The sequence below is a fragment of the Oryzias melastigma genome, linkage group LG24 (assembly GCF_002922805.2).
Source record: "Oryzias melastigma strain HK-1 linkage group LG24, ASM292280v2, whole genome shotgun sequence".
Classification (NCBI taxonomy): Eukaryota; Metazoa; Chordata; class Actinopteri; order Beloniformes; family Adrianichthyidae; genus Oryzias; species Oryzias melastigma.
Genome location: NC_050535.1, coordinates 2415247 through 2440418, shown reverse-complemented (window position 1 = coordinate 2440418; position 25172 = coordinate 2415247). Strand labels below are relative to the sequence as shown.

At 40.7% G+C, this 25172-nt stretch overlaps 1 protein-coding gene and 1 long non-coding RNA gene across 4 annotated transcripts in view; one reads left to right on the top strand and one right to left on the bottom strand.

The window, feature by feature from the left end:
- runx2b (RUNX family transcription factor 2b) overlaps positions 1-4294 on the bottom strand; it is a 51969-nt gene extending 47675 nt beyond the window's left edge. Inside the window, exons 1-2 of one of the 3 annotated variants that reach the window (XM_024290674.2) lie at positions 3586-4288; positions 3291-3417 (exon numbers count right to left, since the gene is read on the bottom strand). In XM_024290674.2, coding sequence (XP_024146442.1) covers positions 3291-3348 — 58 coding nt within the window. In that variant the 5' untranslated portion in view covers positions 3349-3417; positions 3586-4288. Of the gene's footprint in view, positions 1-3290 lie in introns of all 3 variants that reach the window. The other 2 variants (XM_024290675.2, XM_036210380.1) reach the window with 2 other exon arrangements.
- Positions 1-24480, top strand: part of LOC112157730 — a 71128-nt gene extending 46648 nt beyond the window's left edge. Inside the window, exon 3 of the long non-coding RNA XR_004947219.1 lies at positions 24117-24480. This is a non-coding gene — a long non-coding RNA (uncharacterized LOC112157730). The remainder of the gene's footprint in view (positions 1-24116) is intronic.
- The last annotated feature ends 692 nt before the right edge of the window (positions 24481-25172 follow it).

The window sequence follows — 25172 nt, the reverse complement described above, 5'->3', positions numbered from 1 at the left end:
TGCACAACTTAAGGTTGAATTCTGACTCCCATTTCAAAAATAATTTGTCAAAACTCGGCTCCCCTTTCAGCAGAAATGTTTGAGGTTTAGCTCTAAGAAAAAGCCCAGAACCACCAAGCACTAAAGTTTGGTGGAGACCTCCAGAGGTCCCAGATATTGAGGAGATATTTGTATGTTTCTGCTCCGTCTGCCTGTCTTTGTCTCTGGAGACCACTTGACAAACGAGAGCTACCTTTTCAAGCTTCCCTCCTCTCCCTGGAGACCTGTCACTATCGCCTATTCAGACTTCAAAGACTCGGCGTCCCCTTAAACACACCTACACTCCCCCCCCCGCGTCTCTGGGGCGTATTTTATTTCTCCGAGCACGCCGGGATCAGGCCTCGTGTGTGCGCCACAGGTGGTGGCGACTCTGATTACCGCGGTGGCCGAGAAGCATCGGCCCGTTTTCCTGAACGTGTGGGCGAGGGGCAGCGTGTGGGGGGCTTTAAGGGGCAGGAAGAGGGTAAATGATGGCCACCCCCACAGCGCCATATGGGAAGTGGTCGGACAGAGTTTTATAACCAATCGTCCGTTCGACATGAAAGAATCGACACACTCCGGCCGCCTTCGGGGGCTTGTGTGGGCGTTGCCGAGTGGGTGGGCTCTGTGATTTCCAGGTGTTGTGTTCACACCTCAGCTCTGGCAGGGGGGCCCCTTGGTGCGTGGGCTGGTAATTTGAGCAAATTAGGAGATGGGGGGGCCTGTGTGCTATTAATGACACCCCAGCCCATCTACTGGACGTCCGTCTATTGTGTCCCACCTTTCCTTTTTGTGCATGGAGTCGCCCCCCAGTCCCATCTGCGCCTTCTGCTTCAACGCCCACCCTCCCTCGCCCCTCTAAAGGTGCGGAATGCGCACACATAAACATGCATGTGGACACGAGGATTGCTTCCAGGTGCACATTTGATAGATCGGTTTAAATTTCCCGTTGAATCGATTTCATTTTGTTTCTTTAGAGCAAATTATCACATATCTTTATTTACCGAAGAGAGTATTGCACTTTTATCAGAAATGCTTCATAAATAAGTTAAAATAAATGTATATATTTAGGGGTTTGAGCGGATAGTGCATTCCTTTCAGATTAAACTAACAAGGTGAATAAAATCCCCTTTTCTCTGGCGTGGCCCAGAACAGGTACGTCCTTGTGTCCGTCCTGTGGCTGCACTTTCACTCACTTCACGAAGAAAAGTCCATATTTCCTCCTGATAAAATAAAAAAAGCATGTTTTGAAGCTTGCTTTAAAGCCTCTGCATCCTAAAATAGGATGAAAAACCCGAGCGTTTGTTGGTTAGAAGCTCGACTGCTTCGTCGGACCAATTTCTGAAAGTGTTAGGTAGCTACTTCCTCTCTGAGGGCTTATGTCGGATAATTCGCTCAGCGTGATGCTGCTGTAAAGGAACCAAAGCTTGTTAAGAGGGAAAATAGCTCACAAGAACTGAAGAAAAATCTAATCTGGAAACATATTTATGAACCTTTTGGATTAAAGGGTTCCTTAAATTTGAAGATTCCTTTGGATAACTTGCAAAGATGACACAGGGTCTCTAAAAAGACCCTCGCCGTGGATGTGAGGGCGCCTGTTTCCCTAGGAAAGTTCTCCGAAACAACATTAAAATCACAGGTTATAGTGTTCCCATGACACCCCAAATCACAGAGTCGGAGCCGCCATTCAGTCAAATGACATCGAGCTTTTGATTAAAACGCATCAACACTCGGCACCTCTCTGATTACCCGCAGGAATAACCACAAACGCTAATAAGTCCTAATAGTTGCTCGCAAACACAAACGGCGGAGTTTCACTCCATCAGCGTGACCCTGCTGGGGATTAAATAACGTGTTTTCCTCTGAGGTACAATTAAGCAATTCTAAATAGAGTTCCTGTGAGCGGAGAGGAGTCCTCGCCGCACAGTAGCAGCCAGTGAAGCCGATTCTCCCCTCCTGGCTTTTCCAAATTACCTATTGATGAGCGGTCTTCAAGGAGGAGGAGGAGGAGGAGGAGGAGGAGGAGGGAGGATGTCTGGTTCACTTTTAAGATGTCTCCAAGAAGCAGAGCCTGTGGTTAGATCTAAAGCAACAGAAGCTGCCGTTCTCAGATACATATGGACCCTGCAGACGGTCAGAGACTTTTGGGAAAACCATTTTTTCTCCTGGGATTTTATTGTCTAAATACAATTAAGAATCAACTTTTAAATGCTGCAGACTCCAAAAAATGTATTCTTTTTTTAGTTTTATCTGCCAGTCTAAGAAGGTTATTCCCTCACAACCCTTTAGTTAGACCTTTTAGTGAAGGATTTCATACTTTTTGAAGCCACAAACTATCCAAATAAATAAAAAAAAGAGAATATTCATTCAAAAAATAACCAAAAAGACATTTATCCGTTGCTTCAAATCGAACCTTTCGCAGCTCCGACACAGACCCAGCTCTGTGCATTTATTTAAATAAATATAACCGGTGGTCTCGCAGAATCACGCCGCGCCGTCGAGGGGACTTTTTGTGGTCGACAGATTTACTGTCGGAGGTTCATAAACGGGAGCCACGTCGATGGGGCGAAGCGCCAGGATCAATCAGGTGGCATCGGCGCTTCTGCCTGCTTCCATTGTCCTCTCAAAAAAATAAAAAATAAAAAAAACTGGAGGGCTCTGGAGGTTAAATCCATGAAGGACTCGCTTCTGCTTCACCAGAAAACATCCTTATTAAGTGTTTGGACAAAGGGAGTTGAAGTTTATTAAATGGAGTTTAAACAAAATCTTTAAAAAATAAATAAATATGAGCTGAAAATGACAGATTTAGCAGATTCTTCTCCTTCTTCCTCAGTCCGGAATAAAAGCGTCGTCTCTGCATTTATTGAGACAGATTAATGGATCCCAGCGGCGAGCGCCAACCACTTCAGGAAGCGACTAATCAATACTCGATTGCATGTAGGAGCGACACCAAAACATCTTGTGCACATCTTGATCCAATGCTGGACTGTAAACGCTCAGAACCGCCGTCTGTTTACGTCTGTCAAAAATATTGCCCCCTGCTTTTGTTTTCTTTTTCTTTGGGGGTTCTGCAGTGACATTTGTAAATCCACCAGTGAGTCGCACAAACATACCATCCCGCTCTTTTCAGAAGTATTTATAAACATCAGAAGGAGTAAATACTGCCGTTTTCTCAGAGCTTTCCTCCCTCATTCAGATCCAAGATCCTCAAACCCCGCCGACCGCCCGACCCCACTGTCCCCCCGCGACCCGTCCGGGGAAGTGGTACTCACCCCAGAAGAAGTTCTGCTGACACGGTGCCACCGTGCTGAAAAGACTGTTAGATGCCATAGCCGCCGCCTCTGGTTCCGGCAAGCCCCACTTGGGTTCCTCTGTGGTTTCCGTGACCCTTGACACGTCCTAGACCAAGAGCATGTCATGAGGAGGGAAAACGTTGGATCCACTAAGCATCCTATCAACTATTCGGGTGACCGCAAATAACCCAAAAAAAAAATTCTGAGGCAAATATCGCCTCTGCGGATGGATCGGATGCTGTCAGACTTGCTTGGCGAGTGTGGTCGTACTTACTCGCTCAGCGTCGTCCTTGTGAGTGGTGCTGGCCGGCGCCGATTAACCATTTACGCTCCGAGTCGCCCTCAAACACAAACCCCTGAGCCGCACGTCTGTGGTTCTGTGGTTGTTTGGGAGGTGAGCAGAGCCCTCACACAACCCAACAGGCACCAGCTTTAAAACTCGTCTCTTTCCTGCCCTCCATGTGCCGTCACTGGAGACCCTGGGTCACATGCCCTCTCACGTCATCACGGCACGGCAGCCGAGTGGGACAGCCTACCGTTGTGGCTTTCCCTCCTCTCCTCCGAGTTTTCACCTCCCTCCTCCTCTTCTCTCGGCGTAGTACGGCAGCCTCTCTGGGGACCGGCGTCTGACGCTCCCATGAGTCAGGAGGCTTCAGTGGGGGGCAGCTTGTTCAACCGCCCAGCATATGGGGGAGCGGTCCTTTCTGTGTCGCTCCTCCGCTCCTTCTGCAGGCTCCCGTCTGCCTCTGAGCTCGGAGAGCTGAGCGGGTAAGATGTGAGGGTGTGAGCGAGGCGGTGTCGGACTGGGTGTGAGCGTCTGCTGGTGTTTGTGCAGCAGAACAAGCGGCAACGGTGCTGCGTAACTAGACTCTGACAGCGCAGAACGCCGCGCCAAACAGCACTCGTGTCATGGTGTCATGCACTAATCCAGGGGGTCAAACTCACTCGCACAAGGGGCCAAAATCTAAAACACACGTTACAAGCTGAACAGGATAAACATTTATTGAACACTCTAAAACTACATTTTTAAAACTTTAAACCGTAACTTTTTAACATAATTAGGAACTAGATATACAGGATTACCTGCTAGTGTGAATGCTGTAAGATGCAAGTGCTGATAGCTGAAGATGCTGAAGTTGATTTAGTTTTGCCAAAACAGCTACCATGTACCTAAAATATTAGCTTAAGTCCAAAACAGTCTAAAAAGCTAAAAAGAAATTGCAGAAAATAGCCAAAACAGCTAGCATGTAGCTGAAATATTAGCTAAAGTCCAAAACAGCCTAAAAAAACAAAAAAGCCTAGATTAGCCAAAGCAGCTAGCACGAAGCTGAAATATTAGCTGAAATATTATCTAAAGTCCAAAACAGCCTTAAAAACGAAAAAATAAATTGCGTAAGTTGGCCAAAACAGCTAGCATGTAGCTGAAATATCAGCTTAAGTCCAAAACAGCCTTAAAAACTAAAAAGAAATTGCCGAAATTAGCCAAAACAGGTAGCATGTAGCTGAAATATTAGCTAAAGTCCAAAACAGCCTAAAAAAAGAAAAAATTAATTCCGTAAATTAGCAAAAACTGCTAGCACGTGGCTGAAAAAATAGCTAAACTCCAAAATAGCCAAAAAAACTAAAAAAAGGAAATTGCCTAAACTAGCCAAAAATGGGTAGCATGTAGCTGAAACGTTAGCTTAAGTCCAAAACAGCCTTAAAAACTAAAAATTAAATTGTGTAAATTAGCCAAAACAGCTAGCATGTTGCTGAAATATTACCTAAAGTCCAAATCAGTCTTAAAAATGAAACAATAAATTGCCTAAATTAGCCAAAACAGCTAGCATGTAGCTGAAATGTTAGCTGAGCTCCAAAAATGATCTTAAGGGCTGGATATAATTACCCAGGGGGCCGTATTCGGCCCTCGGGACCTGACTTTGACACGTGCACTAATGGATGTGTTTGCGTGCCGGCTGTGAGACGCGATTGGCTCAGAGAGGGGGATGGGTTCCTGTAAATAGTCATAGATCACCTGTCTTCTCAGGAAGAGACAGGCTGTCACACACAAACAGCCACATGAACACAGACGCTGCTGCCAAAAAAATCTGAAAAAACTGGCCCACCAAGACGGAGCGCGGAGCAGGCAGGCAGGTCGGGACAATCAGGGATGAATCACACGCCGCTTCCCACAAACGTCGACACACATCCCAGCATGCTTAGCCCTTGATCAGCGATCACAGGTGTTTGTTACAGATCAGAAAGGCAGACGCAAAGGAATGCTTGGAATGGAAGTCGCAGCAGATCTAAAGAGAGGACTGCTTCAACCACTGAGTCAGTGCGCCGTATTTTCTGTACTACAATATGACATTCGTAAAGCCTTCAGCAAGACGCGTTCAAGAAGCTACTTCCAATGGAAAGTCTACGTTAACACATGTTCTGAGCTTCTGGGTTTAAGACTCTTAACTGTCCATTCACAAGTTTTTACAACCGTTTTGGGACACTACGTACAATTGAACGCACCTTAAACCAGTGGAACTTCGGCCAATCAGGGACTCAGATTTGTTAATATTTTAAGTTTTTTAACCATCTGAAAGTTGATCATGAAGGAAAAAAAAACAATAGTTGTGGTTTCTGCCCGGCCGGAGTTCTATCACACCAAGTCTTTTATATATCGGAATAGAGCTGTGAGAAGAAAAGCTGGATTTGCACGGCTTTGATATTTCGCACCAAACGTCTACCAACATGCGCTAGCTTGTAACAAGTAAAAAAAGGTGAAGAAGCCCCTCCCTGCTTGTCTAGTATGAACACCGTGAGCTAATTTAGAGATGTTAACGGCGCTCTGCTGACTTGTCAAAACGTTCTTTTTTTAACAAATATGGACATTTTTGTGAATATGCTAACGTAGCTAATGTGTAGCCGTGCCGAACTGTGTTTTTTCACATAATACTAAAAAGTTTAGGAGCTTGTTTTAGTCTTTTTTTTGCTTGTTTGTTTTTCGTGTTGCAATCCTCATGTCTTTAAACTGCGCTAACATGTAGGAATATCGCACTTTTTTATATTTTATTTTAAATGTTACTAACAAGATTTAGAGTTAGCATTGTCAGTCTTTTTATCTATTAAAAAAAAGTTAGGAGTTATAGCTATTGCTACTATGCTAATGTGGCTAATGCCGAACATGGCTAACGTGTAGCATGCCGCAAACCAGATCTAGAGTTTCTATGAAGGCTATTAATAAACTTTACTGCTGTCTGTCTCATTTCTGACTCATTTGATGAGCCTCACCATTCGGTGCGACTTATATACGATATACATTTAAAAAAAGACTACACAATAGTACAAAAAACATGGCTACCAAGAGTTGAGACACAGAACAGTGTTAAAAGCTCTGTCTCTTTTTGTTTTCTCATCATTTTAATGAATAACAATAAATATAAATCCAGCAAGGATTTTATCTCAAACTTTTATTTTAATTTAACATAAAAAATGAGTTATCCCCTAATTTTCTTTGACTTTTTGTTTATTTTATTTTCTCTTACACTAAAACGCAATACAATTTTTATTGACTTTGAGTAAAATATATCCTTGAACCAAAATACTTTAAAGAAATATAGAGTTATCAAACCAATGGGATCTATAACAACCAAACCAAGACAAAATCAATTAAAGGAAATGTTTTTTTCTACTATTTAGTGCAGTGTTTTAATGATAGGTGTTTGTTTTGAGCATTTTAATAGAAATTTATCCCAAAAAGATGACTTTTGTAACTTTTTTCCCACTTTTAAAAAGCTTTCTGTGACATAATGATTTAAATAAAAAAATGTGTCTACATTCTAAGTAAAAAATTAAACTAAAAATTAAGAGAAAATGTGAAACAATTTACCGGTTTTTGCACAAAAGCTGAATTTAAATCCTTTTCCTAATGAGACTGTTGACTATGAAAAAAAAACATACAGTTGAAAAGCATTTCCACCAGTTTTTAGCACTTTCCTCATGACTGTGTAGCTAAACTTTTCCCTGACTGGCTGCTTTGTAAATATTTGCTTTCTAAAACAAGAACATGCCTCTTGAGCTGCAGCACATGCTACAGGATCCTTTGGGAAGGTCTATTCAGATGCTGCAAACACGCCAAACATCACATAACACACACAGGACCTGTTTCCATTTAGAGCTTTCATCAATCAGCTTCACCTCCGCGCTGAAAAATTAAAAAAAAACCTCAAAACAGCATCTTTGATAATTTTTTTTTCTGTTTATGAATTAGCTTGCTACTCGATACCGAAGTTTTTCAAGAATAATATTTAAGGTAACGTCTAAACATTTTTTTCCTGCTTTTCTGTCAGAAAAGCGTCGGACGAAGTCCAGCTCCGCAGCCAGTTCCGCTGAGCCGCGATAAATTACAGTCTGACGGGGATGTAATTTGCACATCATGATTGAGCCTGAAACGGGGAGAAGAAATATAAAGCATCAACGTCAAAGCATGGGAAGAACAACTTCTTGGGTGGCAGAGCAGGAGATAAACAACCGTGATGGCTAAAATCAGAATATTGTTGTAGGGTCTCACGTATCAGAGACTATTAAGAGGAAAACGATCAATGTCTTCCCTTGATTCAGCTACAATGTTTTGCTAAAGTTTGACAAATATTGTTCTACTAGTCCGAACGCCAGTCAAAAACTTTAACTGAAGATTCTGTTTGTAGAGGAATGGTGTAGTTCTTAATGGTTTTAACATCACAAGGTACACGAACACATGAGGGATTATTTGAAGGCTTCATTCTGCCGTGGAGACAATTTTCCTAATGTATCTTTGCTGTCAGAAAAAGAAAAGCTTTTATGTGCGGGTAATAATGTTGAAGGCTGAAATATGATGTGGAATATAATATTTCATTCATTACTGGTTCTCCACTGGTGGCCGTGCGCTACACTTTGCCGTGCTTGTGTGTGGAGCCGAAGAGCCTGGCCTGGCTCCAAGCTCTGGCCAAGGTCTGCCCCGAGGACTGTGGTTGATGGCCCACCCTGCCAGACACTTTCACTCCTCTGCTGCCATTCAGGACCACACACCTTCAAATGGACCCCACTTTGTTATCTCAAGCTCTCAAAGAAACAAAATGGAGCCATCGTGTAGTGCACGTGTCAAAGTCAAGGCCCGGGGGCCGGATCCGGCCCTCAGGGTGATTCTATCCGGCCCTTCACATCATTTTTTTATATTGTTATTCATGTCCCGAAGTTATCTTGCGCTCATTACTAACTTGTATAATTTTGACAAAATATATTCTTACGGAGAAAGTTATTTAAGGTTTAAGTTGATTTATTCTGGAATAATATTCCTGCTTTTTTTATTATTCATAATTATGTTAAAAAGTTACAGTTTTAAAGTTTTAAAAAATTTGCATTCTGCAGCTTTTTGGACTATTTTGGCATTTACTACGATTTTTTGGCTATTTTAGCTACATGCTAACTGCTTTGGCTAATTTAGACTTTTTTCAACACACTCTCAGTAAAATGCGTACATATTCCACGACTTTGCACTCTGAAATACCGTGTATAATATACGCCAAACATGGTTTTTGCGTGCATATGATACGCAACGGTAGAGAATAGGTTGCGCCGGCGTACAATACACACGACTTTTTAGGTTTCGTTTTGGTCACGTGATCAGAAATCCTCCGGCTCTTTTCTAAATGACGTCGTTCCTGGTTAAGGTTAGGATTACGGTTATGGTTAGGGTTAGAAAAGCAAATTGTTCGTTTGTGGGGCTGTCTGTGATGCTCACGGCTCCACCAGGGGGCGTGTCAAACCTGGAAAACAGACTTTGACACGTTTAGGACCGCGCGTATTATATGCACGCAAAAACCGGTTTTGGCGTATATTATACACAGTATTTCCCAAATCTTGGCATATGTACGCATTTTACTTAGACTGGGCTGCTTTTTTTTTAAAGTTTTTTTAGGCTATTTTGTAAATAGGCTAATATTTACATGCTAGCTGTTTTGACTAATTTAGTTTTTTTTCAGCCGTTTAGGATATTTTGAAGTTTAGCTATTCTTTCAGCTACATGCTAGCTGCTTTTCGCTAACCTAAGTTATTTATTTTTTTAGGATAATTTGGGATTTAGCTGATATTTTAGCTGGCTATCAGCATCAGCGTTTTAAGCTGTTAACTTCAGCGTTTTTTAGCTTTGAGCTTCAGCATTTTTAGTATCCTTTCAGCATTTTCCATGGCCAAATTCAGCTTACAGCATTCACACTAGCATTTTCACAGATAATGCTATATATCTTGTTCATAAATATGTGTAAAAAGTTACTGGTTTAAAGTTTTTAAAATTAGCATTCTACTAGCTCGTTGGACTATTTTTGGCATTTACTGAGATTTTTTTAGGCTATTTTGGAGCTTGGCTAATATTTCAGCAACATGCTAGCTATTTTGGCTAATTTAGACTTTTTACATTTTTTTTTTGTCAATTTTGGTGTTTATCTAATATTTTATCTACATGCTAGCTTGGCTAATTTACTCTTTTATCAGTTTTTTAAGATATTTTGAAATTAACCTATTTTTTTCCAGCAACATGCTAGTGGTTTTTGCTAATCTAAGTTTTTTTTCTTTCTTTTTTATTTATTTATTTATTTTTTTTTTAGCTTTTGGGCTAATTTGACATGTAGTAAATATTTTAGCTGGCTATCAGCTTCAGCCTTTTCAGCTATCAGTACTAGCATCTTCAGCGGCCAAATTCAGCTCACAGCATTCGCGCTAGCATATTTGCAGGTAATGCTATATGTCTAGTTCATGTTAAGGTTTTAAAGTTTAAAAAATGTAGTTTTAGAGTATTCAATACATGTTTATTGGATTTCTGGATTTTGGCCCCTTGTGCGATTGAGTTTGACGCCCCTGGTGTCGTGGGATGTATGGACCAGAACATCCAGCCCAGAAAAATATGTCAAGTTAAAATTACCCCAGACGGGAGCAGACACACGACATTATTAGAAAAGGAAGGGCTTATTAATAGAGCTCATGGTTTGTGTACTCTGATGGCCTCCGTCGAGCAAACAGGCAGGTACAGTGATTCGCTTCAACAGGCGACATCTGTAAAACACCGAGGCAGTTTACACTGCGGCCAAGCCCGAATTAACTTGCTTTCATTGGAAACAAACACCACTTGCAATCAGCTTCTGTTGGCTGCCCCGCCGCTGGTGTGAACGTAAATATCTCCCCGCCGAGGCTGAAGCTGCAGGAGCATGCTGAGGAGTTTGTCCAAGACTCACGGAGGAGCAGAAACCCGATCCATGACACCGCGTCGCCAAGAGGATGTTGATGTTCTCCGCGAATTGTTTGGTGAGCTCGGGTATGGTTTAACCTTAATGAAAGGTAGATATTTTTCTTCTAGAGTCCAGCTGTAGTATCTCCATCTTCCAGCAACTTAAAGCTCTTTCTTGTGGTGTCTGGACAGCTGTTTTTGGAGTCACAGCTTTGAGGAAAAATAAAGTAATAAGGGGAAATGTTTAATATTGGATGGCGCGCACACAACCCAAACACGCATTAAAAATAGCTCTTGGAGTTGTGATTACATGAAATTGCATAAAAGGGGAAAGTCAGATCATCGGCGGCTGCAATGAGAAGGCTGTGGCTGACCACCAGCAGACCCCCCCACTTCCAACTCCCCGTTCCTCATTTTAATCAAGGGCACAGTCCAGGATAAACACTGCCCACCTACTCTGGAGTTCAAACAGCGAGGCCCAGTGAAGCACCAATGAATCCTGAACGTCCAAACTGAGTTAATTTGTGTGCTAAGTAGATGGAGCTGGACGTTTAGAGTGTCGTTGGCGCTAAAGTCCACCTCTGTTAAGCACATACGAGGGCTATGAGTTTTTCAGAGGAGCGACCACATCTGAAGCTACGGAAACACAGAGCATGTGAGGATTACAGCTCATGGTGTTCAAACTGAACAAGCAGGGAGGGGCTTCTTCATCTTTTTTTTCTACTGTTTTCTAGCACATGTACGCCACCTACAGTTGTACCAGGACTGTTGAAGAAGAATTCGCTTACCCAACTCTACGGCTACATGTTTGGATAGTGGAGCAGATGGGCTTCATCTAGATGGAGTTGGGACAGCTGGGGGCGCGAGACAAGCCAGAGGCGAGGTCCACGGCCAACAAGAGGAGCACAGACCATCCACCTGGAATGTGGAGTGGCAAAAAGGGACAACAAATGAATCACACTGCACTAAACTAAATGGAAAATAAATGATAAAGGCCGGATGCAGACTGACCCTTAGGATCCAGCCAGTACCAGTGCCCTAATGCAGTACCCTAACCCTAGCCCGGTCCACATCTGGAACCCATACTGATCCACATCTGGCACCAATCTGCATTCGGCCGGTACTGGGACATGGACCGTACCAGCACCCTAACCCTAACTTATCTCGGTACCAGACTCTGTATCTAGTCCGGTCAGCGTTAGGAACTGGTACTGCGTCTTGAACCAGTACGGGTCCACATCCAGTACAGATCTGCATCCAGTACCGGGACATGGACCGCACCAGTACCCTAACCATAACTTATCTCAGTACCAGACTCTGTATCTAGTCCGGTCAGCGTTAGGAACTGGTATTGTGTCTTGAACGGTACTGATCCACATCCAGTACAGATCTGCATCCAGTAACGGGACATGAACCGCACTGGTACCCTAACCTTAACTCGGTACTGGACGCAGACTGAACCTCGGGATCCAGCCAGTACCAGTACCCTAACCCTAGTCCTTGCTACATCCGGAACTGGTACTGATCCCCATCTGGCACCAATCTGCATTCGGCCGGTATCGGGACATGGACTGCACCAGTACCCTAACCATAACTTATCTCAGTACCAGACTCTGTATCTAGCCCGGTCCGCGTTAGGAACTGGTACTGTGTCTTGAACGGTACTGATCCACATCAAGTACAGATCTGCATCCAGTAACAGGACACGGACCGTACCAGCACCCTAAACCTAACTTATCTCGGTTCCGGACTATGTATCTAGTCCGGTCTGCATTAGGAACTGATACTGTGTCTTGAACCAGTACGGGTCCATATCCAGTACAGATCTGCATCCAGTACCGGGACATGGACCGCACCAGTACCCTAATCATAACTTATCTTGGTACCGGACTCTGTTTCTTGCCCGGTCTGCATTAGGTACCGGTACTGTGCCGAACCAGTACGGGTCCACATCCAGTACAGATCTGCATCCAGTAACGGGACATGAACCGCACTGGTACCCTAACCTTAACTCGGTACTGGACGCAGACTGAACCTCGGGATCCAGCCAGTACCAGTACCCTAACCCTAGTCCTTGCTACATCCGGAACTGGTACTGATCCCCATCTGGCACCAATCTGCATTCGGCCGGTATCGGGACATGGACTGCACCAGTACCCTAACCTTAACTTATCTCGGTACCGGACTCTGTATCTAGTCCGGTCAGCGTTAGGAACTGGTATTGTGTCTTGAACGGTACTGATCCACATCCAGTACAGATCTTCATCCAGTAACAGGACATGGACCGCACTGGTACCCTAACCTTAACTCGGTACCGGACGAAGACTGAACCTCAGAGCACGGCTGGTACCAACACCCTAACCCAGTCCGGAACAGGTACTAATCCACGTACGGTACAGGAGCAGGGCCTCAGGGTCACCCCATCCCAGGAAGGTAAGTAAAATCATCTTAAGGAGCTGTTAGGTGAACATGATCCGGTTCACGTCCTGGTACCGGTTTGCGGCCTGGAGGTTGGGGAGCTTTAATTTATCTGGAACAGCCAGCACATCAAAAAAGGACAAGTTGGGGACCCCCCAAGACATCATTTTTTGTCACGTAGAAGTTCTTATCCATACATCAAAATGTGAAGACTTGGGAATAAGAATGTGTCAGTTGTTGAGGACACGCCATGAACTGGACGAGATGCTCAAACGGGGTCAACACAGCCGCTAAGTCAGCATCATAATTACCCAGCAGGACAAGGCCGACAGTCACGTCCCGCCTTCAGCGGCACGATGCCGTCACTCCCGTCTCTGACAGAAGTCACGTGTAGCGGGAGCATCAACGTTTGGAGGGCCGTGACTCAAATCTGGAGGGGGGGTCACCTCAGCCAATCACAACATGAATGAGCCTCCACATAAGCTGTCCATTATGTGTCTCAGAGACCGGTTTTCTCAGTATGGAGAACAAAGTGGGCTTGATAAAAGCAGACAGCTCTGCGCAGAAACAAGCTATTACGAGGTGGAGTTCGGCGCTGTGTCACTGACAGCAGGGCAAAACAAAAGCCTCTGTTGTCTCCTCCAGCCCAGTGGGTTATTATTATTTGTTTTTTTTATTCTGTAGGGCTTTTGTGATGGATAATTGCCTCCTCACATGATTTCTTAATGCTGTGACTCGTCTTTCAGTCCCCGTGTAACACAATAACAAGACAGAAATCACAGGGGAGTCTAAATCGGAGTTTTCTGACATTGTTTAGAAGTGGTGGGGTTTTTCATTGTGGTGTATAACTTTAGGAAGATGTATGAGCAGGACTTGAACCAGTCATAATACAGTCTGGCTGGGAAGCCGGCTCACGGAGTTCACGTCTGCATTGTCTTACGGTATCCCTTTGAAAGGAACAGTTTTTACTTTACAGCCGAATATCAAAGTACAGATCAGACGGCAGAACTTCAGATCCTGATTGATGCTGCTTTAGCTTTGTAAACCTTCGTCTGTAGCATTTAAACGCAGCTTTGTGTTTAAAAGGTGTTATTTACCCCTTGAGAAATTATTTCTTTTTTCATGTTCAAAGCAGCCAAGTGTGCAGAAATAGCCTACAAACGTGTCTGGATTCAATTGTAAACAGTGTTCTTCACTTCTGAAGGTAACCTCGGGGCATTGTGTGTTAGAGAGGCTTTCTTCTGAGTCAGCAGAGATCAACCAAGGACAAGCCGGTCGAGGAATGCGTCTACCTCATGAAGACGAAGAAAAAAAGCTTCAAACAGAAAGCACCAGTCACATTATGCTTTAACATGTGCCGTCAGACGAGAAGAGGAGCGCACAGATTAGATTTACTCGGGAAAAATTAGAGGCTGCTTGTGCCTCTGGGAGCAGTTTTTATGGGGAGGCTAGACGTTCAAACCCCCAGAGGTCTGAACCAAAAGGAGAAAAGAGCATTAAAAAGGAGACATTTAAATGAGTCCGCTTTAAGATCCACCTGAACTCAAAAAGTTTAATGAGAACAAGTTTAAAAGTGACATTTTCTGTTATATAAGGAGAATATCCCCTTTGATAAATGTGTTTTTGGGGTGTTCTTCACTAATACGTTTCCAATGATCAAAGAAGAGAGATCTCGTTCTTAGAAAGCATGTGTTTCCACTTTTTACTTTAAATACATATTTTGAATCAAACAGTGAGAAATATCACTAAGCATAATCGTTATGAAAACATTTTTATAGAAGAGGTAATCTTTACATCAACATTTGTCATGTACACTGGTTTATGATAGTAAGTTAAGCTAGCTTTTGTTCAAAGAATTAATGAGAAACTAGCCAGCTCAAGTCAGTCCCTAGTGGTTAATTGGGGAATTACCTGTTGGAGCCAAATGGTGTTTCGTGTTTGTATGTTTGTGTTCTTAAATCTCACATTTTGTTTAATTTGTGAATTGTCGTATTTTTCTCGACACTTTACAGGTCAGTTAACCCCTTAATGCCTGTTGTCGCAAATATGCAACAGACCACTTTGGCTCCAAAGTTACCAAAATGTACTTAAAAGCAAAAACATGAGTGATTTTTTTTTCCTAATAGCTGGTATTACATTCAGCAGTTAAGGAGTTACGGTAAATTCAGAAAAATATTTATAATGCTGATGGGGATAGTATAATTCCTGGACTCGTAACATTGAGTGTGTGTGATGTCGGCCAGTTTATTCCCCAAATGAAGACGCCATATTTTCACGATACGTTGGAGCCAGACGGCGTCAGCAAGCAGTGATTGGTCTGAGTCGGCCTGATTTGACGTTTCTATGGCGACCACTCTCATCAGTCAGGAGTGAGCTGGTTGGAAGTCCACGCCACTTGAAAATGGACTACATGATCTTTTGACTGTTGGGCGTGGAGGCCAGCATTCCTCAAAGCATCTGATTGGTCGGTTTATTCTGACCAATAGAACGACAGACTAATAGCTGTTTATTTCTCTTTAGAAGTTTTTGGATTCTTGGAGCCACTTCCTGTTTGGAACGACAGGGGGGAGGGGGTCACTCAGTCCACTTCTCTTATACAGTCAATGACCTGGACCTTTGTGTTAAGATTTTGTAGTACAAAAAAAACAAGTTTAAATCAACTAATAAAATGATTTATTGAATTAAAACTTTGTTTGAGGCTAATAGAATTTTGTTGAGTTCAATTTGATCAACGTTTTAGGCTATTTTAAAATAATCTATGATCTACATACAAACATATTTCTCAGAAAATATTTGTTGTTTTTATTTCAAATGTTGGAAATAAATTAAAGATAATTTAAAAAGCGATATAGGACTTTATTTAAGAGATAAAGCTTCAAATTCTGGAAAATATCAAACAATTTGGTGGACTTCCCAATAATTATTTGTGCACTATAAGCATGGATACTCTTAGGGGCGGAGCTAAAACTTTTTATATGGAAAAGTGAGAACAACAGAGTAAAACAATATTATTATTATTCTCATTTAAAATCTGTATTGATTATTTCCTAATCTTTGTCGATAATTTGGGGGCGGGGCAAAGCTTTTTGTCCCCTCCCCCTTATCCCATGTAGCTCCGCCCCCAATACTCTTAATTCTCTGAACTTCTTGAGTCGTCACAGAAAATTGAAAATTCACTGATCACACGTGATAAAATCATAGTTTATTTTAAAAAAGCTGCACAGTCTGAACTGATGGCGTTCTTGAATAATATTTATCTTGAGATGCTTGTAAACAAAGACAGATTTTAGCCTTTTTACCCGACAGCCTCCAAAACATTTCCTAAACTCTAAAAGCGTCCAGCTCCAGTCATGAGAGGCTTTCTGATACGTGCGCTTTCACCAGCACAGTCACACATTGTTGTCTCTCCAGCACTATTTTACAGATGGCGGTTTGGGGATGTGTAGCTGTGAATTACAATGACTCTTTTTTTTAGGTCTCCAAACATTCCTTCAGCCTCCAAGATGAAATGCTGGAATCTGAAGCACGATGCTAATTTGAAGACAGAATAAATCTATAAATCTGACTCGCTCTCTTGCCCGGGGATATACAGCCATGATAATTACAGGTTGACTTTGCAGACATGCAGACATCTCTCATCTGTTTTGCTAATAGTATAACCAGCAGGCTGCTACGTGCTCGTTCAACGTCTAGCAGTCAGGGTAAGCAGAGGTAAGATCTAACAATGATATCATTATATTGGTTGGCTCAAACTCCATGGATATGACAGAGATTTACCGCACCTTGAAAAAGAATATCTGGCTTTTCTTACGAAAAGTATCCATTAATTACAATTAATTTATAGTTCTGAAACAAATGGAAGAAAAACATATGGAGGACGGCGCGGCGGCTTGCTCTGCGTTTAACGTGGCGTCTGCTGGCAGCCGCGATTAAAACGTATTTCAGGACACACTGCAGGGCTTTGTGCGTCCCGTTCTAACCTGACGGGACGACTTTCTGATGAAGATCTGACAGCGGCGATCCGGGAGGACAGCGCTGCATCTGGTTGTACTTAAGTCCTTATTCTGCATCCTTCAGACTCAGCGCCGTGAGCCCAAACGCTTCAACAAGTGAGGGTTCGTGTGAATTCAAAACCGACGTGTGGCGCCTGGAAGAAGGTCAGCGGCCGGACTCTCTGGTCCAGGAGGTGAACGGGAAGACAAAAAGAGGGAGTAGTTTGATTGTTGTGAAGCATAAAGGTACCATATTTATCAGACGGAAGTCGCAGAATAAAAAATAAATGATTAATAGTGACGAAAAATCGTCAAAAATACAGTAAACAAGCAAGTTTATTTATAAAACAATTCCTACCCATGGCAAGTTAAAGTGATCTACAAATATATTTATAATAAAATATAATAAAAATATAAATCACATAAAAAATGTTGATAAAGGACAAATAAAACCATATAAATCAACAAGATTAAAATTCAGAAATTCAGAATCATTAAAAACACACACAAACAGTAGTTCCCATTTTAAAAGACATTGTTAAATAAAACAGTTTTCAGTCTAGATTTGAACATTTTCAGACTTGTGGCCTGTCTCACATTTTCTGGGAGATTATTGCAAATCTTTGAGGAGAAATTCTGAAAAGCTCCCTCATCATGTTTAGTTTTGATTCTTGGTACGTGAAGACGACCTCTGCCTTAGGGTCGCTGATTTCAACACGGTTACAAGGAATGAGCATTTCACAAATGTACTTGGAGAGACTTGTAAACAAGCACTCGACTCTCTGAGCAACAGGAAGTCAGTGCAAAGACCCCCGAAATTCACACGAGAGTTGAAAGTCGTACTTTTGGGGTCAATTTAGCAGAATTTGAGAAAAAGGATATTTCATCCTGAAAAGCACATCGTAATAGTGGAATAGATAATCTAATGAATATACGCACGCTTCAATACCGTAACTCATTGATGCTTATTAAATCTAGCATTTTAGCACCACGTATGAGCAATTATTCAGATAACTATAGTAGAAAGAACACACTAACAAGTAGCATCACTTCAAATCACTAAATCCATCCAAGCCCATCCTAAAGCTGATACACCAGGTTCAGAGATACATATTCAAGCAAACATTTCCAATTAAAAGTCTTTCAGGCTTCCACGTTCAAAACTATCGTTTACACGTCTCTACGCAGGTGTTTAGGACTGTTTTTGGTCTCGGATTTTGCCACGGCTAGCATCCTATACGAAACGTGGAAGTATCAAGTGTTTGAACAGAGCTGTGAAAGAAAAAGCCTGGAGCCAGATTTGTGGAATTTGCGCTTCTTTGACATTTCCCCCAAACTCTCTTGCTGCTTCTTGGTTGTTTTGTTATTAGACACGAAAGACTAATTTTGCATCTACTGAAGTTTTTTTTGGCTAATTTACAGTTTAGCTCATATTTAAGCAACACACTACATGTTTAAGCAAAATTAGCTTGTATTGAGGATTTTAAAGCAAACTTACTATAAATTCTTCAGAAATTTAAGCCAACTTCAGCAGTCTTTGACAAAATTTCAAGTCTTTTAGCAAATTTAGCATTTTGGAAATAGTTTTTCAGTGTCTTCAGCGACCAGATTCAGCAAACAGCATTCACACTAGCATTATCAAATGTAATGTAACTTATCTAGTTTAAACGTATATCACACTTAAACTAACTGAATTACACAAAAAATGTACATGCTACAAATGCCAATGCACTGTGAACATTTATAATAAAGTTGTCTTGACGTTGGGAGTGGGTTCATCTGGACCCCGCAGTCTTTGTTCCCAATAATATTTGATTTTCACTGTCGCCCCCCCAGCAAACATTTCAATGCGGCCCCATGTGGTTTACCTTTGTGTGCGAAGTGGCGCTTTCCTCCTTCAAAATCTACTGGAATTACGTTGATCGTGTTAACAGATGAACACGAAAAATTGACATTTACTGAGGTGTGAAAACAAAAAGCCTGGAGCGAGATTTAATGCACTTTGCGCTCTACCAATCGGGAACCGCTCTACCAATTGTGGGTAGTGGACAAGGGCTAATAAATGGTAAAAACTGGGGCTAAATTTCCATAAACGATTCGATTCGATTCACAAGAGCCTGAATCGTTTAGATTCCGATTTTTTTCCAATTCTTCAATTCAATTTTAACTGTACAAATTTATACACATTTGTTTAGAAATATATAAAAAAAATCTACTGTTTAATTTGAATATATTTATATTAATCTGTTACAGTTCACATATTGTATTATTAAAATACTGAGATTGTTATATCATACAGTGTTACAGGATTCTCTTAAGGAGAAGTTCTAACAAAAATGTTCATTAACATTGTAAACATTGTTGTTTCTCCTGGAGGACGTTTCAGTTTGGCCACTAGGTGGCGATCGTGCTATAGAAGTACACTTAATTCAAGAATTCAGTGCAAGGAAAAAAACTAAGTTTTAGACAACAAATAGTTAATTTAAAAATTATTTCCTTAAAAGAGTTTGAAAAATGAATGTCTGTAAGTAAATAAAGATGTTAATTTAGTCAACAATGTATTTTTTAGTCAACCGAGCGTTAGCATTAGCCGTCTTATGGGGAATTCTATTGACAGTTAGCATCAAGCTAGCGGACATTAGCTTTAGGTGCTAAATCGATTTATATCTTTTGTGAATCGATTATTGATCTATTAAACTTAAATTTGTTCAAATCGATTAATCGATTTTTTCAATCCCGCCCTATAAAACACAAAAGAAGAAGAATTCTCTCCCGGATGGTACCTGCTTCTTTGGCGCTAGTTCATAAACCGTGTAGAACGTGTTCTTGGACATAACTTTACCCAAACTATGCAGAGAACTTTTACTCCCAAAAATATGGAGCTTCTAATTCCCACTAACAGACTGCAGACGTCCCAGTCGATCCTCTGCATCGTAGGAGTTCATCAGAAGCGGTTAGACGTTGTTTTTGCAAGGTCAGACCTTTCCGGGTATTTTTACGGCCTCTTGTTTGCACACCTGGCGGAATTGTGAAAGTTTGTCTTGGGTCATGTGTTGTTTACCGATCCCAGGGCCCACAGGTGACCCCATCACGCCAACCAAACGACGGGGGAGGGCCGCCACTTGCGTGGGGCAACAACTTGGAAAGGAACCGAGCTCGCAGACCGGCCCCACTCTGGCTGCGCCGGGACGGGAGCTGCCGGTTGGCGAGGAGCGGGGGGTTGTTGGCAGAGCCCCGCTCTGTTTTCAGAAGCACAGATTTCTGGCAGCGCCGCGCCGTACGATGGGAAAAAAACGGCTGCTGTTAATGAAAGCCAGCAGTGTGTCTGCACTTGGACTACAACCTGAAAGGCATTATGTAACCGAGATACCGTAAACAAGACTTTAAATTGTCTCTCAACAAATAATCGCTGCTTATTTTTGGATTTTGAAACCATAAATGCTAAAAAAGCTCAAACAGAGTTTGTTTTTTTTTGTCTTTTTTGTTGTCAAACTGCACCTAAAATGATTAAACAGGGCTATAAAAAAGCTTTATTTAATTTTCTGCATGTATGAATTCATCCAATATTTGCTCAGGAATATATTAGGATGGGATGATTTAATGCTCACACTGAAAAACCTTCTTGTGCGCCAGAGTTCTGCACTTTTGGTGGTCTTCTTTAAGAGATCTGAGATCCAAAGGGGGGGGGTAGGAGACCACGAGGTGCCTGGATTGAAGAGCCACTGAGGGGACATGAAAGTGTGCAGAAGATGGAAGGGACTGGGTGGTAATTACTCCTCATCACGGCAAATTTGGAAGGGGTGATTAAACTGTTGAAAGCCTCGCATGTGAAAGATTTACGGCTTTTTTTCTTCCTCCCCAGAGGAGTCGACGCGGGGTAGCGAGTCTGCAGGCTCCTCCTTATGGAGTCCAATGATGTAAAAAATATATCTTAAAAAGAATTTATTTACTTTCATACAAACGACTAGCATTGAAAATCTGATTTTCCAGCGTATTAAACGAACAAACTTTGACTCAAAATAGACTGAAGGAACACTTCATCTGTACAGCCGCTTTATTTCTGAGTTTCACTTCATATTTCACAGTTACTGTCAACCGTCATAAACTTAAAAATAATATTTGTCCTATTATATTTTCCTGTGTGTCATTAAATTTGACGAAACGTTCAGACGTGTCTTTGTGTTGTACTTGGGGATAACCAAACAGTGAAATAGATATTCTCAGAAGGCGCAGCTGAAGTTACAGCATGAGGGGAATGAATCAACGCGGCAGACTTTCTGTTTTTCTACTTGAAAGTGTCGTAGCTTTCAGCTGCTGCTCATGTTTGGAGTAAAAACACGACGAAAGGAACTCTAAAATCATAAAAAAAGGATTTGATCTGATTGTAATCAATGAAACATTTGTCATTTAGGTAAAAGATAAAATATTGCTTCTATTTATTGACATCAAAGCATTCCCAGAAGTTTTTTAACTATAATTATACAATTTTAAAGCATTTATTTTTTAGGTGTCATTTTCTAGGACTTTCTAGGACTAGTTTATTAGAAATTCACCTTCGAGTTGTGGGCGGGACTGTTGGCGAGAAGCAACCCCGCCCCCCTTTTCTCTTCTCCCACTAGCTTACAGCCCCCCTCACACCTCAAACTTTACTGTACATGGATCCTTTTTCTACAAGTGGATGCATCCACATTATTTTTAAATTGTATTTTTTGTCTGTTCCTGATTCACCATTTGTATAAAAAATACTCAAAAATGCCACAAGTGAAAGACAAAAACACAATTTTTATCAGAGTGGGTTTTATATATAAACCTATTGTCATTTTTTAAGATAAAATATTTTACATTTAGAATTTTTTTGCACTGAACTTTCAATTTTCTGCCAATTTTTAGTCTTTAATACGGGAATTGTAACTGAAACCTTCATCTATCTAATTAAACAGATTAAAATATGAATTCCCTTTTAATAACAGTGAGTTTGTATAAAGTATACAGCAAAAACTGCATTTTCCACATCTAAACTGATGTTTCACATTTATTTTATGCAGAAAAAAAGGACCTTTTGCGTTTAGTTAAAGTAAAACAGTTTCATTATAAATATAATAATAATCTTTATATATATAATAATCGCTTTACATCGTTTTTCAGGTTTGCCTCAAGTTTTTTTGTGTCAGGTAAAGACGTCTGATAAAATATAAATACATAGTTTAACATGTTATACTCAATATTTTATTAACTGTTGTAATTTTTTGTATACTGTTCTTAACTTGTGTATTCCTGATATTATGATTTTTTTAGTGTAATTTTAATGATTGGACTATGAGTCTATATCTATCTATCTATCTATCTATCTATCTATCCATCTATCCATCTATCCATCCATCCATCCATTCATCCATCCATCCATCCATCTATCTTATTCTAACCGCTTTAAGATTTCAGAGTAGTTTTAAAAACTACTTTAAGTGTCACTTTAACCCTGTAAAGCCCACTACATCAAAGAATTGAGATAATTTCCATTTTTTTAATCCACAGAAAAATAAAGTGCTCTGGGCCTCAAGACAGGTAGAGAAAAGGGCTATAAAAGTAGACACCATTTAAGTTTTTGCTCAAACCAATGTTAGTTTGAGGTGCAAAAATATTGACTCGAGTGTTCAGGGGAAAAAAAAAATTACCATAATTACCTACCTACGGTGCCCCTAAAGGGACATTAAAGTAGAAAACATTTTGAAGAAATAATATTTTTTGGTCTCTAAAAATTAAAGTTAAGGATAAAAAGAAATAATCTGGTTGTCAACGGGTTCACACCATCTAGTAACCAGAAAAAAAATATTTTTTTACTTTAATTTTTAGAAAAATAATGTTTCTAACAGTAGTTTTTATCTGGTGTGGACCAGTAATTATCCGGTGTGCACAGGTTACTAACCAGGAAAAAATGTATTTATTTCAATTTCTTGAAACAAAAAAAGTTTACCCCAATTTTTTTTCTTTTTACTTCGATGCCCCTTTAGCGTCTCTGTACCAACTGACTCCAATTTGATCCACATGTTTTTTAAATAGTGTAACTATATTAAAAATAACCATTAACAACTATTTTGCATTTTTTTCAGTAAAACAATCAGCCAGTTAAAAAAATTACAACAATAGATGTGTTATCTTTACTACAAAGTATTATAAACTTTCCCCGCCAAAAGTGAAAAGCATTTCTACTGCCCCTAGTGGATGGACGATGCACTACAGGGAGGAAGTTAAATCAAATGGGTTTTTTAAGGATGCTAACGAATCTCAGAAATGTGTTTATTAAAAATGGTTCTATGATTGATTCAGAATTTTTTGCAAATTTTGGAAGCACATTTATTGTGACGGACGAAATTCAGAATTTTTTTAAGTGAGTGATTGATCATTTCACTGAAAGCCAAACAGCTGCTGGAAGGGAACTTTCTTCATCCTTTAATGCGTCTCATTGGGGTTATGTTCCTGGACTCATGCAGAGATTCTGTAATAAATCATAAAGTTTTGTTGAGGTTTCATAGAATGAAAAGTAAAAAACACAAGCGGCCCATATAAGTAAGACATTTGACATTTAGAGCGTTTGATTTCATCAAAGTCTTCACATCTGAGTTTCCTAATGGTGCTTCTCGTTTTTATGTGCAGGATTACATGAAAGGTTGAGACATTTATGGTGAATCGGTTGGATCTCGTTAGAACGGAGCAGAAGATTTAAAGATTCACTTATTGGCCTAAACGACCTCCACAAATATTTATTCAACCGCTTTAATGTCGGTGTGAAAAATCTCTATTTCTCTGAACGAAAAGTTCAATAAAATGTATGTACATGATGGCTTTGTGCTAAAAGTTCTTGGATTTACTTTTATTAAAGACGTGAAACGGCGCAGAAGATCTTTTTAGAATTAAAATAAATCTTTAGTTTTCTTCAGGTTTGTTGTATTTACTCACAAATTGATTTTTTAACTTTGTGTTTTTGATTATCTCGCCCATTTTTTCTTGGTCATAAAGTTCAACGGGCCGGTTAAACGTCCCGCCCTTTCAGCTGTAGATGGATCCCGACAGATGCTCCCAGTGTGTAAAAATGACTGTACCGATCTGCCTGTGTGACAAACCATCGACTCATCTCTTTTCTAACAAACGCCCCCATTTTAATTTCAGTTTACGACAGCTGCAAGATGAAGTATCACCAGGACAGATATCGGCCCAATCACAAGACCCGATGACTACCCAGCGACTGAAGGCATGACTGAATGTCAGAGCTGCTGCCAAGGGAGGGATATCCCCCACTAAACAATATGATATCACTTAATCCCACTCCCATTCCCGCTGCGGAGCCCACAGAGGCTTTCCACAGAGCGGCGATGACGACCGCTGATGAAAGAGAGCCGGGACTCGCCGGGTTCTCTGAACAATCTGGAGCTGGCGGCGAGTTGGAGGAGCTGTTGAAGTGTAGCGGAAAGACGAGCAGTGCACTTATATTAAAGTCATTTTTCATATTTTAAAAGATGATTTCCTTTACTACAGTAGCTGAAAAATAAGATGGTAACAAGATGAGATAAGCAGTTTAAAAAATATGTAAGCTAGTATTAGATTATTCTGAAAGTAAAAACGTGTTTCAAGAAAAATCTTTCCATTTTCCTCAAAATTGTACTTCTTTATGATCAATTTCTGTTTGTGTTGATTTATTTTGAAGCTTTTTGGGATAAATCCAGTGAGCTCTACTTTGTGCCTCCACATGACATTGTATTGACGGTCCTTCACTTTCTTCCAGAAACACCTTCAACAGGTGAGATTCAAACTCCCAAAACTCATTTTTAAGAAAAGCTTCAAAGGACGTCAATTTGCAATTCCTTAAAAGACCACTAGAGGTAGTCAAACACGATCAATTTCTCACTTTGGATATATGATTAAAAGGGTACCTTATTGAAACGAGTAACTTTTAAATAAAAAAATTACAATAAATCGCATTTATCTCGTTAGGCTTTTATTTATTCCAACAATTTTGATTCAATAAAAATGTGTAATTGCAAAATTGTATTTTTTTTCTGCATTTACAGAATTTTGATAAAGTTTTGCGCATATGTGGAACAAAAACTCAACTCAAGTCGCTCCAGTCATTTCTCTATTTTCCAAGTTTGTTTTTTTTATCATGATTTTGCCATTTTTAGTGTCATTTTCCCAAAATTACTGTAAAACCCACACAAGTTCATCAGA